Genomic DNA, 15,506 nt, shown 5'->3' with positions numbered 1-15,506 from the left:
AAAATATTAACTATATTCCCTTCACTGCACAATGTGTCCTTGTAGCTTGTCTATTTTTACATAGTAGTTTGTGCTTCGTAACCCCCTACCCCTTTCCTACCCCTCCTCCCTTTCCTCCTCCCACTGATAACCACTAGTTCTCTGTATCTGTGTGTGTGTTTTGTTATATTTACTAGTTTTGTGTTTTGATTCCACATATAGGTGATGTCATACAGCATTTGTCTTTATCTGTCAGACTTATTTCACTTAGCACAGTGCCCTCCAAGTCCATGTGTTGTTGCAAATGGGAATAATGCAACAGCAGTGCCCCCCTGTGTGGGCAGGCAGCTGTGGGAAGAGCCTGGGCCTAGCTCAGAGTTGAGAGGGGTCTCTCCCACGTCCATAGACTGAACCCCTGAAAGGGGCCTTGCCTACTGACAGTCTCTTGTGAGGCCTCCATGACGCGATCTGGACTGTTGGCGGAGGCTGTGGCTCGCAGGTGGGATCTGAGAGCAGCGATGGGTATGGTCATTCCAGTGGGAGATAAGACACTGGCCTAACAGGTGTGGACCAGGAGTAGGAAAGCGTGCCCGTGGGGACCACGGTGTACCTGAGGGCGTAGCATTTGGATGCATCTGCAGGTACCCTCAGTGGCTCCATGTTGCCTACAGAGCAAAAAAGTCAGAGTCCCAAAGGAGGGTACAGCGTCCTTCACAGGCTGATCTCAAGTCCTCTTCTCACTCCTGTTCCTCCTGGTGATGCTTCCCCCACACTCTCAAGTTGTAGCCACACTGAACCAGTTGCAGTTAATGGTGACAACACTCTTGGCAGCCCCACTAACTTCATGCCTTCCTGTTGTGCTAAGCACAGTACTAGTTTAACTTGGTTAACCTTCAGCAGGATCCTCAGAAGTGGCTAATTTCATTCCAATTATATGTTTGGGGAAAGTGAAACACAGGAAGTTAACTCACCCAGGTCATACAACTAGTAAGGGTGAGCCCAGAGTTGGAGCTGAGCCACCCGGGAAAAGAGCTCGCGGTTAGCTTCCCTTGTTGCCATCCATGCCCTGACAAAGGCTGCACTTCCGCGCTGCTTGTGCCCTTGCCTGTCAGACTCGGTCACATAGCACCTCCCCTTCCAAGCCTTTTCTGACCACTCCCTTTTCTCCCAGCACCTACCCAACAGGAGTCTCTCCTGGCCTCCTTTCTAGTTTGTACCCATCTTTGTTATGACAGTGAATAGTTTTAAGTCATACTTACTTATCTTTCTGCTTCCCTACTGTGTAGCATCCGTTCTTGTGGAGCATCTACACATCCCTGTTTTTAAATTGGATCCCCACTGATGGCCCACAAGGCACGCAGATTTAGTTTTATCAGAAACCTGAGTCTGTTGATTGCATCTTTAGAAACAGAGACAGGAATAAAACAACTCTGAAATATTACAGGGTTAGGGAATAAACCCCCCAGGGTTTGCAATTGTGAACTAGCTAGAAACAGAGGAAAGAACTGCTGGTATTCGTGAAGTACCAACTACAGCCCCAGGAAAGGTATGTGTTGTCCAGGGAGAGATACAAATCAGAAGAAAAGAAGTGGACATACACGGTATAGACCAGGCCCTGAGATTATGTTACCTTCTTTGATCTTCCTGACCCACATGGAGATAGTAGGGTTCTCGTGTTAGAGACGAGATCCAGGCTCAGCCAGGCCTAAGGAGTGCAGATTCAACCTGAGATCCATCTTTTCTTTCCTCTACGTCCAGGGAAACAGAACTTGGAAAACACAAGACAGTCCTTGATCTTGGGGAATCCTGGCCAGTTTGGAGAGACAGGACTGGGGCTGAGTGCTTTGGGGGTTCGGAGGAGAGGGGTTGCCTGGGTTGGTAGAGTTGGGGGAAGGGGCATTCCGGGGGACTGAGTGAGCAAAGCTTGGAGGAAGTATGTTCACAGGAGGCACCAGTCGGCAGTGGTGTTTTAAATCCCATTCTGGAGAGATTTGGCTTCTAGTCAGTTCTAATTTCTGAGCAAAAGCTACAGACGCCTTGTAGCTCTCTGCTAGTCTAGGTCCCCAATCGCTTATCAGAAATCCTGGCACCAAATCTGTTGTGGAATTCAGATTCTGCCTGATTTTACAGAGGCAATATTGTCCACCTCACACACCAGGTACTAGCCTAAATCAGAAGGCTCTGGGATGGATCACAGCTCACAACAGGCTTTCCATTTCTGCAGAAACCCTTGTTGTGGTCCACAAAGAGGTCCAGGAGCTCGTCTTTGCCCCCCAGTGTGACAGCTCAGGTGTCAAGGAGAGGAGATTCACGTTGGGTGACTGCAGGAACCGCTCTGGTCTAATGAAGCCCCGTGCTCCGCGGAGGCTGGCCCCTCTAGCAGCGATACCATAAACATAGCTCCCAGAGTCCTCACAAAAGGCACACAGTCAGGGAAACCCCAGCCGTGGAGTCCCCACTCACAGCTTCTTCCAGTCCAGCTGCAGTTACCATGTGGGTTGTAGTTAACCGTAAGCAGTGTTGCTTGGTTATGTATGTAATTGCTATATTTCTTTTATCTGGTCTCCAGGGGAACAGGTGGATAGGAAATTAACTCATGCTGAAGGGAAAAGGCTTTGTTAACCCTTTACCCACAGTATATACTGTGTATTTGGTAACATCTCCAGCAGGGTGCTTCCCATAATCAGGTGTTAAAAGTCCTGCAGAGAAAGACATTGCATTAATAGTAACACAAAGTGAGATAATTCGATGAAATGAACTTCACATCGCTCAGGTTAAGTTTTTAAAAAATTATTTATTTATTTATTTTTGGCTGTGCTGCATGGGCTTTTCTCTAGTTTCAGTGCTTGAGCTTCTCGTTGCTGTGACTTTTCTTGTTGTGGAGCACGGGCTCTAGGATGTGAGAGTCAGTAGTTGCAGTTCCCCAGCTCTAGAGCACAGGCTTGGTGGTTGTGGCTTAGTTGTTCAGTGGCATCTTCCCCGAACAAGGATTGAACCCATATCTCCTGCATTGGCAGGTGTGCTCTTTACCACTGAGCCACTAGGGAAGCCCTTCAGGTTAGGTTTTGTACCAGTTAAGTTACATATAACCTTCCAGTGTTCAGAGCGTTAGGAGTTGGGCAGTATTTGGAAAGGGATCACAGACTGAACGCATTTTGCCCTCTTAAGGAATTCCTTGGAACATGAAAGAAGTGCGAGTTGCCTGCCTTACCACTAGAGGGCACCTGGTTACTATCATTTTCCCCCAGGATCCTTGCTAACAGAAGTTTTCCTCACTTCAGCTTGCAGATGCCAGCAAGTTACCTAACCTGAAAGAACTTCTCCAGTCTTCAGGAGAAAAAGACCCATGGGCCTGGGACCTGATGAGCTGGATTTTATCCTCAAAGGTCCTGACAATCCACAGTGCAGGGAAGTCAGAGGTGAGACTTTGGTGTATAGGATCACAGATTCCTGAGCCTGTAGAGCTGTGGGACCTCTTTGTGCACCAGTGTGACCTGGGCAGCTTGTTGGAAATGTAGATCCCTGGACCCTGTCCCCAGAGATTCTGATTCCATGTCTGGAGTGGGGCCCAGGAGTTTGCATATTGGCAGGCAAAGCTGTGTTCCCCCTCCTTACTAGCCGTGTGACATTGAGCAGGTTACTGGGCACATTTCAGTACCTGAGTTTTCACTCTGTAAAACGGGGATGATAATAGTATGCCTCCATCAGTGAACTGGCTCTGAGAATTAAATTAATATTCTCACTTAGAATAATACCTCAGGACACATGCTAAGGGCTCAGAAAATGTTGGCTATCACAAGCACGCCAGATATTTCTAACAAGGGGGGGATCCTTGACCACAGCTTAAAACATTCCAGCTCTCAGGAAGCAACAAGGCAGACCGAAGTGGTGGATAACCTCAGGCTCTCGGTTCAAATTCCATCTATTATTTACTCTTCTGTGCCCTGTTTGTAAATTGAGAATATTAACAGCTCAGAAGGGAGCTGTGACAGGATGTGTGTCACCACCAGCATAGTTTCTGGTACAGGGCAGACAGTCCATAATTTGGCTTCCCTTGCCTGGCTGGGATCTTGCAGGGACAGGCTGGGACGACAAGGGTCAAAGTGCAGACTGACAGATCGCTCATCTGGTGTTCTTACCTCTAAGTGGTAACAGGGGTTTGTCTGTACCATTCTTCACTTAATCATTTTTAATTTAAGAACATTGATTTCATAAGTTCCTGCTAAAGACAGAAATGCTCCTTAAGTGGCATAGCTTTTGGTGTCTTGGTTTCTGGTGTCTAGGGACATCCTCCATCCATGATGGGTGGTAGGAAACATCAGCATCGTGCAGTGGGAGTCAGGATACCTGTGTTCAGGTCCAGGCTGGGCTGCTAGCTCCTAGATGGTCTTTGGGTTTCACTTTTGTCATCTGTTAAATTTAGGTTTACTCCTTCCTCATCGGGTTTACTGGCTGTTGGGTGTTGTAGGCAAAGTAGATAAAGCAATTGCTTCTTGATGTTTGATTATAGAGCAGTTAAATTCCATTAATATATGAAGTGTTGGGATCCAGGATTATCAACTTTTTATTTACCGTGCCCAAGTAAGGACATTAGTCTACCGCATATTATTTTACAAAAGGATATTTTAATATGAAAAAGGGAGGATGGCCCTGACCTCCGGCTAAAGGATAGTTCTTTTAAAGAAGGGCTCATGGCAACCTTACATCAGTGTAAATATATCTGTGAAATTGCCCTTATTTTTGTCATTTAATGATAACCCAGAAAAAACTTTACCACAGACTGACTTTGGTCTGGGATGTACTGTTCGAAAATTTCAGAAATGATGCGGTCTCTGCCCTGAAGAGCATTATTACCCCTTAGGAAGGAGTTCATCCTTGCATGTCAGTTGACTTCTGCTGCATCACAAACCATCCCCAAAATCTACTGGCTTGAAACAACGTGGACTGCTGCTCACGATTCTCTGGGTGGGTTGGGTGGTTCTCCTGAGCAGGGCTGACTCACGTGGGGCTGTCCTAGGGTAACCTCACTTAAGCGTACAGGGCTTCAGCTCTCCCAGCTGAAGGCAGCTGTGGCTGGTGCCTGCTTCTGCAAGGCTGTCATCCTGTAGAAGGTTTGTAGGGCTTGTGAAGGGTTCCCAGCAGCAGACAAGAGAAAGGGAAGCTCTTTTCAAGTCTGTTTGCCATATGCTTACCAAGGTCCCGTTAGCCAAGAGAAGTGAAGATTTAAGGGGTGGAGAAATTGATTCCATCTCCCGATGAAATCTTGGTGGAATTCCACCTGCAAAGTCATATTGCAGAAAGGTGAATGGACAGGGATGGGAGGAAAACTTCGTGGCCAGTTTTGTAATTTATCACACCTTTCTAGCTCCTGATAGTATTGTAAAGATGGAATGCAGGAAATGTGAAAGTGTAATGAAAATTAGATGTGATCTTTAGTTAGAAGGTACAATTCATGCTTCTTAGTTAACCGACTGTAGGGGAAAACACCATTAGAGGAAAGCAGTCTTGAGCTGTAGGCTCTGAACTTGTTTATAAACTGATGTTTTTATTCCTGTGAAACCAGTTGTTCTCATGAGCAGAGCTCATAGGAGCTAAGCCCAAGGCTTTAGGAGGCCATTTTGGCAGCACTCTTTACCAGCTTCCCAAATAAAACTGACTTCCTGCATGTTTTCAAGTTTGAAAAGATCCAAAAGCTGACTGGTACCCCTCACACGCCTGTCCCCGTGCCGGACTTCCTGTTTGAAGTCGAGTACTCCGACCCAGCCAATGCCAAATTTTATGAGACCAAAGGAGAACGCGACCTCATCTACGCCTTCCACGGGAGCCGCCTAGAAAACTTCCATTCCATCATCCACAATGGCCTGCACTGCCACCTGAACAAGGTGGGCCCAAGTCTGCTGACACCAGGGGGCCGTGAGGGGGGTGGTCAGAGCTGGTGAGGGTGGGGGCAGGTAGGTTCACCAAGGTCTTGCCACTCAAAGTGTGGTCTCTTGACCAGCAGCATCACCTAGGAGCCTGTGAAATGCAGAATCCTTGGCCCACCAGACCTGAGTCAGAATCTGCATTTTAACAAGGTCTCCAGGGGATTCCTCTGCTGATGAAAGGTTGAGAAGTGATCGCTTTAAAGATGGTTCCCAGCCTTGGCTGCACATTTAGAATCGCTTGGGGGAGCCATTAAGAGTCCTGATGTCTGGCTATGTCCCCAGCCAATTAAATCAGAATCTCTGAGAGTGGGGCCCAGGCACCGGTGTGCTTTCGGAGCTCCCCAGGTGGTATGGCCGGCCCTGTCTTCCCAGCATGATCCCTGGACCACATCACTGGGAGCTTGTTGAACACGTGGAATCTCAGGCCCATCCAGATCCCATTGGGTGAGAAATCACAATTTAGTAGACTCCCAAGTGATTCATATATGTGTTGAAGTTTGAGAAGTACTTGCCTCGGGGACCCTCCAAGAGAGTTAGTCATTGAGGAAATTGAGAGGAGCTCCCTCTTTGAGCTCCCCCGCACCTTTTTTTTTGGGGGGGGGTGCCTGTGCTGGGTCATCATTGCTGCACATGGGCTTTCTCTAGTTGGGGCAGGCGGGGCCCACTCTTCATTGGGGTGCGCAGGCTTGATTGCCCCACGCCATGTGGAATCTTCCCAGACCAGGGGTCAAACATGTGTCCCCTTCATTGGCAGGCAGATTCTTAACCACTGTACCATGAGGGAAGTCCCTTTCCTCCCTTTTTTAAAATGGGCAAACTTACTTAACCTCTCAGAGCCTCGGGGTCCTCATCTGTAAAATAGGATGCCATTCCCCACCTTCTGGTGTCCTGACGGGACTGAAACGCTTCTCATATGTGAAGGGCTCTTCCTGTCCTTAAGCACTAAGGAAGCAGTGGCTTCTTTTAGAGGCTGAAGGAGAGGGACTGTGGGGGTGGTTGGAGGGCCGCAGCTTCTCCCTTAGTTGTGTCAGCATCGGCCTTGTCTGGGGGCTGGCTCCATGAGCCGTGGACTCATCTGTAGCTGACGCAGCCCCAAGGCAGGAGAGACTTTTCCAACACTGCTGCAGCTGATTATCGCAGTTGGGTTTTGTTGAGGAGGATGGGCTTGTTTACTCTGGCTTTCAGCTTATTATGGCCAGGCTACTGGGATCCAGGGGCCCTACACTTCACACTGGAGCACATCTGAAGAAGTTGTCTGCCAATTCCAGTCTTGTAAGCAAGCCTTCGCCTGGTTGAGGGGTTTGCTGCTTAGAAGCATCTCATCAGAGCCCTTTGGTGGAGTGGATGTTCTTCTTGCCTCTGTCTGAGTTTTCAGTGAGGGGCTTGCTTGAGGGAGCCTGCCTGCCAGCTGAAGCTCTGAGAGTGTTTCCTTGGTAGAGATACTCCCAAGTTCCCTGCTGTTGCGCTGCCCTGCGCATGGTTCTTAAGTCTTGGGAATTGTGTACGCATGGCAGGCATAAGCAGAAATGGGTGTGGGGTCAGATCAGAGAATTGCCTCCTTGGAGAAGGTCTGTGCTAGCTTTTGAGTTATGGGGACCTTGTAAAACGGCCAAGCAGAGGCTTGCTTCGTTTCCCCTAAGCTTCACTTAATTGGCTGAGAATTGTGGAAGCCTGGTACCACTGAATAGGGTGTTTCTCAGTTCTCAAGCAGAGGATGTTCAGTGAGCTGTGTGAGGCCATTCAGTCATCTTAAGAAACTGACACTGAGGCCCAGAGATAGAATTTGAATTACAACTTAACTTCAAATTCCATCCACTGGTAGCAGTTACTTGGAATGTTGTGCCGAGGAGGAGTCTGCATCGGTATGAATGAGTGCCATGATTGATATTTTTAAATTGGCATCGTGATTGATTATTGATGTCTACCATGGGCCGAGGATGTGTTTGCTATGCCTGCTGTAGCCTCAGTTTGGAGGTATTTCACCTGAGAGGTTTCTCTTTTACGTGGCCTGCTTCCTTGTGGAGGCACTTACCACCAGTGACCTGCCTCCTAGAATTTTGGACCTTTTCTTGGTCTGCACCAACACAAAACTTAACCCTGCTTCTCTATAGTCCTGCCTTATTTGGTTACAGTGTCTGGTCTGAGAGATTCTTTTCCAAGTAATGACTCATTACTTCCCCATGTCACTTAGGTGTGACCCCCGCCCCCCTCCTTGCACACAGGGGCATGACTTTGCTTCTGCAAGCCGGTCAGTGTCACCATGCTTAATCCAGCCGTGTAGCAGGGATTACTGATACCCTAAGACACAAGAGCCTGTGATGGAATACCCACCCCTCTCTTGTGCCAGGTATTCTGTGTGGTGCTTTATGTGCATCGAGACGACTCATTGAATCCTTGCCTATGACCCTGTGAAGAAGAGATTATTATCACCACTTTGTAGGTGTGGAAACTGAGGCCCAGAGAATTTATATTACTTGCTATCTTGTTAGAGGGGTAGGCAGGGTTCAAACGTGGGTCTGTTTGGGCTCTTAACACCTGTGTTTTTCTTACTCAGCCTTAAGCACTAGAACTACTAGCTTGCCAGGTTAGTCAGCCACATTCACAATCGGTTATACTGTGGTCGGATAGGAATGTGTTTTGTAGTAACACTGTGACGATGTCATGGGATTGTTTGATCTTATGTCTTTTGCTGGGGGAAGGAGAGGCTGGAAGACTTTGTGTTAACAACTCTACTGAAGAAAGACCTGTGTTGTTTTGCCGCACCCACTCGGCACTCACCCAGCCCTGTTTGTTTTCTGTTGATCTCCACCGTTCCAGACATCCTTGTTTGGGGAAGGGACCTACCTCACCAGTGACCTGAGCCTGGCCCTCATTTATAGCCCCCATGGCCACGGGTGGCAGCACAGTCTCCTTGGCCCTATCCTTAGCTGCGTGGCCGTGTGCGAGGTCATTGACCATCCAGACGTCAAGTGCCAAACGAAGAAGAAGGGTGAGTAAGCACTTGGCCCTGATCTGGGCTGCAGGCCTCTGGGTGTCAAAGGCTCTTGCCTTTGGCCCAGCTGTTGGGTGGAACACCCATTGCATGGCAGGGGATGGGCTGGGTGCAGAGCAGTGTAGGATAGAGCCGTCTCCTTAAGGACTGAACACAGGTGGAAAGGATATCACCTACTACAAGGCAGTAGGTCAGGAGTGCCAGCTGAGGGTGCTGATGAGGTCCAAGGGATAGCTCGGGGGCAGGGGGCAGTCACGGTGGGTCCAAGTGCTCAGGGAAAGCTTTGGGATAGAGAAGATGAAAATGAGCGTGCGAGGCCAGAGCACTGGCTCCTTGAAGGCAGAACCTGGGTCTCACTCACTCTTGGGCACCTAGTGTCAGCAGGGAGCCTGGTACGCACTTGACATCCAGTAAACATTTGCTAAACTGAAGCTGACGATGCGTCTCAGCCTGTTCCTCCAGGCTGCTCTGCTGTGTGCTGGAGCCCCGGGAGGATGCCAGGGGCGGCTGAGGCCATGGGGGTAAATCCTGGGCTCCCCAGCGAGCAGATGACCAGTGGGCCCCTCGGTGGCCTCTCTGGATCTCCCTTAAAGCTCTCAGACCAGTGGGCTCTCTGGATCTGTCCCGTAAAGCTCTGCCCTCTGCTGTTTTGTCCTGAAAGGCAGAGAAGTCACACAACTGTCATTCTAGACTCCAGAGCTGGCCTGTTGGTTCCACTGAGAAAAGGAGAATCGAGAACACTGTCTGTTCCTGGCCCCTAATGTAAAACAACTGGAATCCTGAGGAACGGGCCCAGGTCTGACGCCACTCTCACAAACCAGACAGCATAAGTATTTGCTTGTATAATTCTTAGGAAGTCTGCACACCGTGACATTAAACATCAGGACAAGACCTTGTAATGTCTGCCGTCACGAAGCTTCGGCCTGTTGTGGGGTTTTTTTGGTGGTTGTTTTTTTGTTTTTTTTTTTTTTGGTTCTTTTCATAAACCTTTTTCATGTTCCTAAAAGGAAAGGTTTTTTTTTTTAAAAAAACAAGTCATGGTACGAAGGATGGAAGATGAGTGTTCTAGGAAGCTCGAATCCAGAAGGGTTAATTTAAAATGTCTGTTAAAAGACTTGATTCAGATCAAGTCCTGTTGCTAGTCCCAGATGATTTTTTTGTTGTGGCCATCAGTCTGCTGCTTCCCTCTGCTTTCCTTGCTTGGTCTTTTTCTTTTTCACCCTCTTGTATCATTTTTATTTTCCTGTTCCCTTTTTGCTCTTCCTGGTGATCTGTCTGTCAGACTCTCCTGTTTTTTAGTCCCGCTTCCCGTATATAGACAGGCCATTCCTGTGCCTGCCGGGGCCTCTCCACCTCAGGACCAGGAGGCTTGACTTGTTTCTATTCATTGTTTGCTTTTGTTGTTGCATTTCCCCCTGTAAAGTTGTGCTTTTTCTCCTTATTCAGATTCCAAGGAGATAGATCGCAGGAGAGCGAGAATCAAGCACAGTGAAGGGGGTGATGTCCCTCCAAAGTACTTCGTGGTCACCAATAACCAGCTCTTGCGCGTGAAGTACCTGCTGGTGTATTCACAGAAGCAGCCCAACAGGTGAGAAGGACGGCTGCTGCACGAAGTCCAGGAGGATAGCCAAGGGCTGCATTCCTGGGAGTGGGTTCCTGGTTGTCAGCGGCCCCTCTCCCTCAGCCTACACCACAGCTGTGTATGAGATATAGAAAGCTCTCTGCTTCACGTAAGGGGTAAGGAGTGAGGAACACAGGTTGAATAAAATGTGGTCCTGGCGAGGAATCGCTTTGTTAACACAAATGACTTGAGGGACTGAATGAAGCTGAGACGTGAAGCTGCTTAGCCACCTAGGCTCTGATCACAGGCTGAAATCCACTGATTGGGCTGAGCTGAGAGGTAGGGTGGGGCCAGGATTGGGCTGGAATTCTGATTCTTTGCCGTCTGGCTCAGTCACTTTCCACAGTGACTGTCAAACCACCACCTGCTCCTTTCTGGACCTGAGATGCTTCATCTTTATCTCTAAAATTAGAGTGTTGAATCCAATAGCAGATGAGGCCATTCTAGCCCGTAAGAATCTGAGAGTGGTGGATTCCTCACGCTGTTCCAGCAGTGTGTATTTGGGGGTTTGGCAGGGCTCTCTGGGGTTGGGGGTCACTTTGAGATTTTGTTGCATTGTTGGGAGCTTAGACTTTACCATGATAGAGTTTCTCATGGGGATAAGCAACAGGTGAGCAGGTTAGACAGGGAAAGGGTTTTTGTTAATACTCCTAACTCCTGCTTGTCAGTGGCTTCTATGCTTCAGGATTCAATAAACTAGTAAAATCGTCTCCCCTTAAATCTGGGAAATATGTACAGGGTTCCTAAGTTTGGGGGACAGTATTTTGTGGTTTCAAATCATCTGGCTTTTTCTACTTGAAAATTCCATTCCTTTCCCACTCCTTCCTGCAGTGTCTCTGCAATGCACATTTGGCTGGCTTAGATCATCTCCCAGTGGGTCAGAGAGGATTTCCCCTGCTCAGAGTGATATCTGTGCAGGTCTGAAAGTGAAAAGCCTTGTGCTAAATACCCTGCCACCTGCCGCCATCTGGTCATCTGCCTTAGCGAGATCATCTGTCTAGATACCATGGTCTTGCTTAAGAAAAGACTGGTTATAAAAGGTACAAGAGGAGCTATAAAAGAAAAGATCAGGATGAGCTCATTGCATAGCTGTCTTTGTACATTTAGAAAATGTTCTGGTGAAAGGCATGTCAGCGCCAGGGCAAACAGCTCCAGATTTTTTGAGCGAAGGAGCACGCATGAAGCTTCATTTCATGGCTCACTCAGAGGACGAAATTCATCATTTCATCTTCTCTGAGCCAGAAGTCGTTGCATACCCTTTAAAAAAATATTTTTCTCTTTGTTCCAACATCGCTCCCCCCCACCCCCCTGAAGCAGGGCTTCCAGCCAGCTCTCCTGGGTCTCCAGCCACTGGTTTACGGTCATGATCACCCTGTATCTGCTGCTGCTGCTCACAGTGAGTGTCATCAACTCCTCAGCTTTCCAACACTTTTGGAATCGTGCGAAGAGATAATCTTTCTGGGCCTGGTGTGGGGGCCACCTCGATCCCGTGCCTTATGATAACTCGTTCTGTACCTCCTGTGCCCCCCATCCAGCCAGGTCGAGCCTGGGGGCCACTTGGGGACCACAGGACAATTTTCATATGCCATAAATGTATCAATTGCCTTTGACGATGCTCTCCGCCACTCTTGTCGAAGGAGGGCACTGGCCCCTCTTAGCTTTTGGGGGAGGTTTCCTGTCTGTTCCTTCCTAAACAGTCTGAGGGAGTTGGCTTTTTTGCCAGGGCCAAAGGAGAAAGTCCTGCTGCGTTTGAAAACAACGTGTCCAGGCTGTCTGTGGGGTGTTTACAATTGCTTCTGGTGGACATCGGCCCTTCTCTAACGCCTTCTTGGAAGGCAGAAAATGTGTAGTGGGGACTATAAATCACTAGGCAGTTGCCTTGTTTTGACTTGAGACACCCAAGAGGAACAGTCCTGTTTCTCATAAAACTCGGTGGGATCATTTTGAATTCCATCAGCCTTTGTATGCGAGTGCAAAACACTCTTCACAGTTTTCTCACATCAACAAACAGTCCTCTGCTACAGCTGTAACCCCTCCACCCAACCGTGGATGAGAAAGGAAGGAGTCAGAGACCTGATAAAAACGATGAGCAACTCAAGTCGTCTTTTTCTAAAAATTACCAATTGCTGATTACAGCCTAAATGGAACCAAATGTTTGTTTTCTGATTTTTTTTTTTTAAATAACTGTTTGACAATTTGTTTTTGTGAGCTAAAAGGGGAAATTTCTAAACCTAGAGCCCCATTTGGCCGGTGACCACAGCCTCTTTCCTGGCCGTGCTTTAGAGAAAAAGGATTTGAGCTGCAGGCCTGCCTCCTGCTCTCGTTCTCACGAAGCTGCCTTGATCGTGGCCCGTCAGCCGCAAGTGCCCCACTGCAGGCCTTCTGGGGGTGGCCGGCCTTTGAAGCAGAGGCTGGCCTCAGTGTGCCGCTGGTGTGGGGGGGGCCACGCCTCCCTCCCAGGGCCCTCAGGTCTCTGGGACTTGGCCTGAGCTTTAAATGTGCAGGAAGAGCCTCGGACTGCTCCGAGAGCACTGGTTCTACCTGCTCTACTCTCTGCCCCTCCTTCCCGCCAGGCCCAGCCATCACGGAGCCCTGATTTTGGGGGGAGATTTCTGTAAAGAAGATGGAAAGTCATTTTTCTATAATTTGTGAAGTTGTGAAAAAGCCACTATCATGGTTTCTACATTGAATATTGGAACATTTCAGAAATAATAAAGATATTTTTCTAATTTCCAAGTTGCCTTTGTGACTGCTTTCAGCCTCAATGTGAGGCTGCTGTGTATTCATCATTGTGAAAAATTTCATCCTCTCTTTCCTTCCATGTTCGAGGTGTCCATTTTCTGGAGAGTATATATCTCTAGGATATCCATAGGCATTACATTTATAGTCATTGATTTAGCAAATATGAGCACCTGCTGTGTACCAGGCACTAGAAATAGGAGCAGCATCAGGTCCAACTACCCCTGCCCTCATGGAACTGACAGTCTAGCGAGGTAGACAGACCAACAGACATTCTCAGGAGTGAAGTCGGCATTATAGGATATTATAAAGGAGTTCTGGAAAACAGTTGGCAAGGTATCTTAACATGGTCTGGGGTCACCCTGGAGCCTACAAGGCACCTCTCATGTACTGATTTCTTTAATCCTCACAACAGATAAGAAAGTGAAGTCCCAGAATGTTGACTAGCTTGCCCAAAGTTACATGGCTAGGAAGTGGCAGAGGTGAGGGTGGAACCTGGCTTCACTGTCAGTCTCGTAAGCGCCATGCTATACAGCCCCCCTGGGCTCCCAGGAAAGGGGATGTTCACTGACTCCTGAAAAAGCCATCAGTGTTAGGCTAAGAGGTGGAGGAAAAGTGTTTCAGGCAGTGTGATAGCACATGCAGAGACATGGAGTTTTTGCTGGAGAAGCTAAAAGCAGGAGTGGGTCATAGAGGAGGAGGCTATGGTGAGAAGTGGGGCTGGAGAGATAGGCAGGGGCCAGATCATGAAAGACCTTAAAAGCTGTGGGCTGGGGAAAGCCATTAGATTTTAAGCAAGGAAATGACATGATCAGAATTGGTTTGCAGAAAAATTACTTTAGCTGGTAGTTGGAGAATGGATTTAGGATTATTTTGAGGATTAAAAGAATTTGACAGTTACAGTAGAGCAAGTAACTGATATGTTTCAGCTGCTGCTATTATTGTTATTTGTTTTCAGTGGCCCAGCAGAGGAGATTATAAGGAGGAACATGCAAAGTAGAGCACTAATGTCCAGGGACATTGGAACAGTGAAGTGTCACAGAAGTGAAAAGGAAGTCTTGGTGAGCAGTGTCAAATGCTGCCAGACAGTTGAGATTATACCAGAGAAGTATTTATTGGATTTACTGAGTTGGGGATCATTGGTGAACTTGGCCGGAGCAGTTTCAGTAGAGTGCAGCACAGGGGATGTGAACCAAGTCTGACTATACAGATCTGACAAGAGCACAGTTTCCAGGGGTTGTCAGACAATACTTATTTAAAAACTAACCCGCCTTTTCCTGAGGTTTCTGTTCTTTTCCACCTTCCAGAAAAAAAAGGTTGTACAATACCTGATGTGACTCTGGGACAGGCACTGGGCTTATGATGGGGACATGAGGATGGTTGAAGAACGGTCCTGACCTCCAGGAGCCTCCAAGCCAACGGGCTCCAGGGACAGATATGTTCCTATATGAGGGAAGGAAATCGCTGGAGCCTGGAGGGTTGGAATAGACATGAGGGAAGACTAGGACAGGACAGGGCCACTTTATGACTTTCATGAGCCCTGGGCACTTTTGCCTTCATGGGCCCCTTTATCTAAAAAATATCTAAAATTATACTTTAGGACTGTGTTGGTATAAAGATGAATGTATTACTATTATATACTAAAATGTCTTCCTCCATTTAAAAGCTCATCCCACCCCCCCGCCCCCCCGCCTTCTACTGTTTCTTTAATTGGCTGTACTGGGTCTTAGTTTCTGCATGTGGGATCTAGTTCCCTGACCAGGGATTGAACTCAGGACCCCCGCATTGGGACTGCAGAGTCTTAGCCACTGGACTATCAAGGAAGTCCCTTTTCCACTTTTAAAGGGAATTAAATCCTTTTTGTGATATGGACTCTAGGCCCTATGCCTACTATGCCTGGTGGTTGAACCAACTCTGGACGAGGGTCACGGGATAGTGTGGGGTCCTGGGGGGTAGTGTGAGATCCCTGGGTGCCTGGGGATAGAGAGGCAGGAAGGAAGCAAACCCTAGTCTCAATTCTGTTTAGCACCAACTCCACATCTAAGGCAGACCCATTAGGCCAACAAGGTCAGGACAGGGCAGAATTGGCTCCTGGGAGTTGAGAGTTCAGGGGGCTCCTGCTGCAGACACTTTCATAGAGGAGGAAGCCCCTAAGGGCCAAGAGCTCCACCGGGCAGCTGATGGCAGACGAGACCAGATGGTGCTTCATTTGGAGCTGCCTTGGTCTTGTCAAAGCAACCTCATTAGCCTC

The 15,506-nt window shown here is 48.2% G+C and overlaps 1 protein-coding gene and 1 long non-coding RNA gene across 11 annotated transcripts in view; one reads left to right on the top strand and one right to left on the bottom strand.

Moving 5' to 3' along the window:
- PARP16 (poly(ADP-ribose) polymerase family member 16) overlaps positions 1-15,506 on the top strand; it is a 36,923-nt gene that overhangs the window by 12,800 nt on the left and 8,617 nt on the right. For 2 of the 8 annotated variants that reach the window (XR_006269879.1, XM_043470808.1), the window contains exons 3-7: positions 3,261-3,398; positions 5,655-5,861; positions 8,721-8,892; positions 10,342-10,483; positions 11,834-11,912. Coding sequence is in view for 6 of the 8 variants with exons in the window: in XM_043470808.1 (XP_043326743.1) it covers positions 3,261-3,398; positions 5,655-5,861; positions 8,721-8,892; positions 10,342-10,483; positions 11,834-11,912 (738 nt within the window). In the remaining 2 variants the exon portion in view is untranslated. Of the gene's footprint in view, positions 1-3,260; positions 3,399-5,654; positions 5,862-8,720; positions 8,893-10,341; positions 10,484-11,830; positions 13,253-15,506 lie in introns of those variants that run through there. The other 6 variants (XR_006269878.1, XM_043470806.1, XM_043470812.1 and 3 more) reach the window with 5 other exon arrangements.
- The window catches only part of LOC122443044, a 46,717-nt gene continuing 36,167 nt past the window's right edge, over positions 4,957-15,506 (bottom strand). The window contains exons 3-5 of one of the 3 annotated variants that reach the window (XR_006269882.1): positions 14,584-14,698; positions 5,172-5,257; positions 4,957-5,081 (exon numbers count right to left, since the gene is read on the bottom strand). This is a non-coding gene — a long non-coding RNA (uncharacterized LOC122443044). Of the gene's footprint in view, positions 5,082-5,132; positions 5,258-14,583; positions 14,699-15,506 lie in introns of those variants that run through there. The other 2 variants (XR_006269881.1, XR_006269880.1) reach the window with 2 other exon arrangements.

This window comes from Cervus canadensis, chromosome 6 (genome assembly GCF_019320065.1).
Source record: "Cervus canadensis isolate Bull #8, Minnesota chromosome 6, ASM1932006v1, whole genome shotgun sequence".
NCBI lineage: Eukaryota > Metazoa > Chordata > Mammalia > Artiodactyla > Cervidae > Cervus > Cervus canadensis.
Note: the sequence above shows the minus strand (reverse complement) of the source record. Positions and strands in the feature narration are given on the sequence as shown.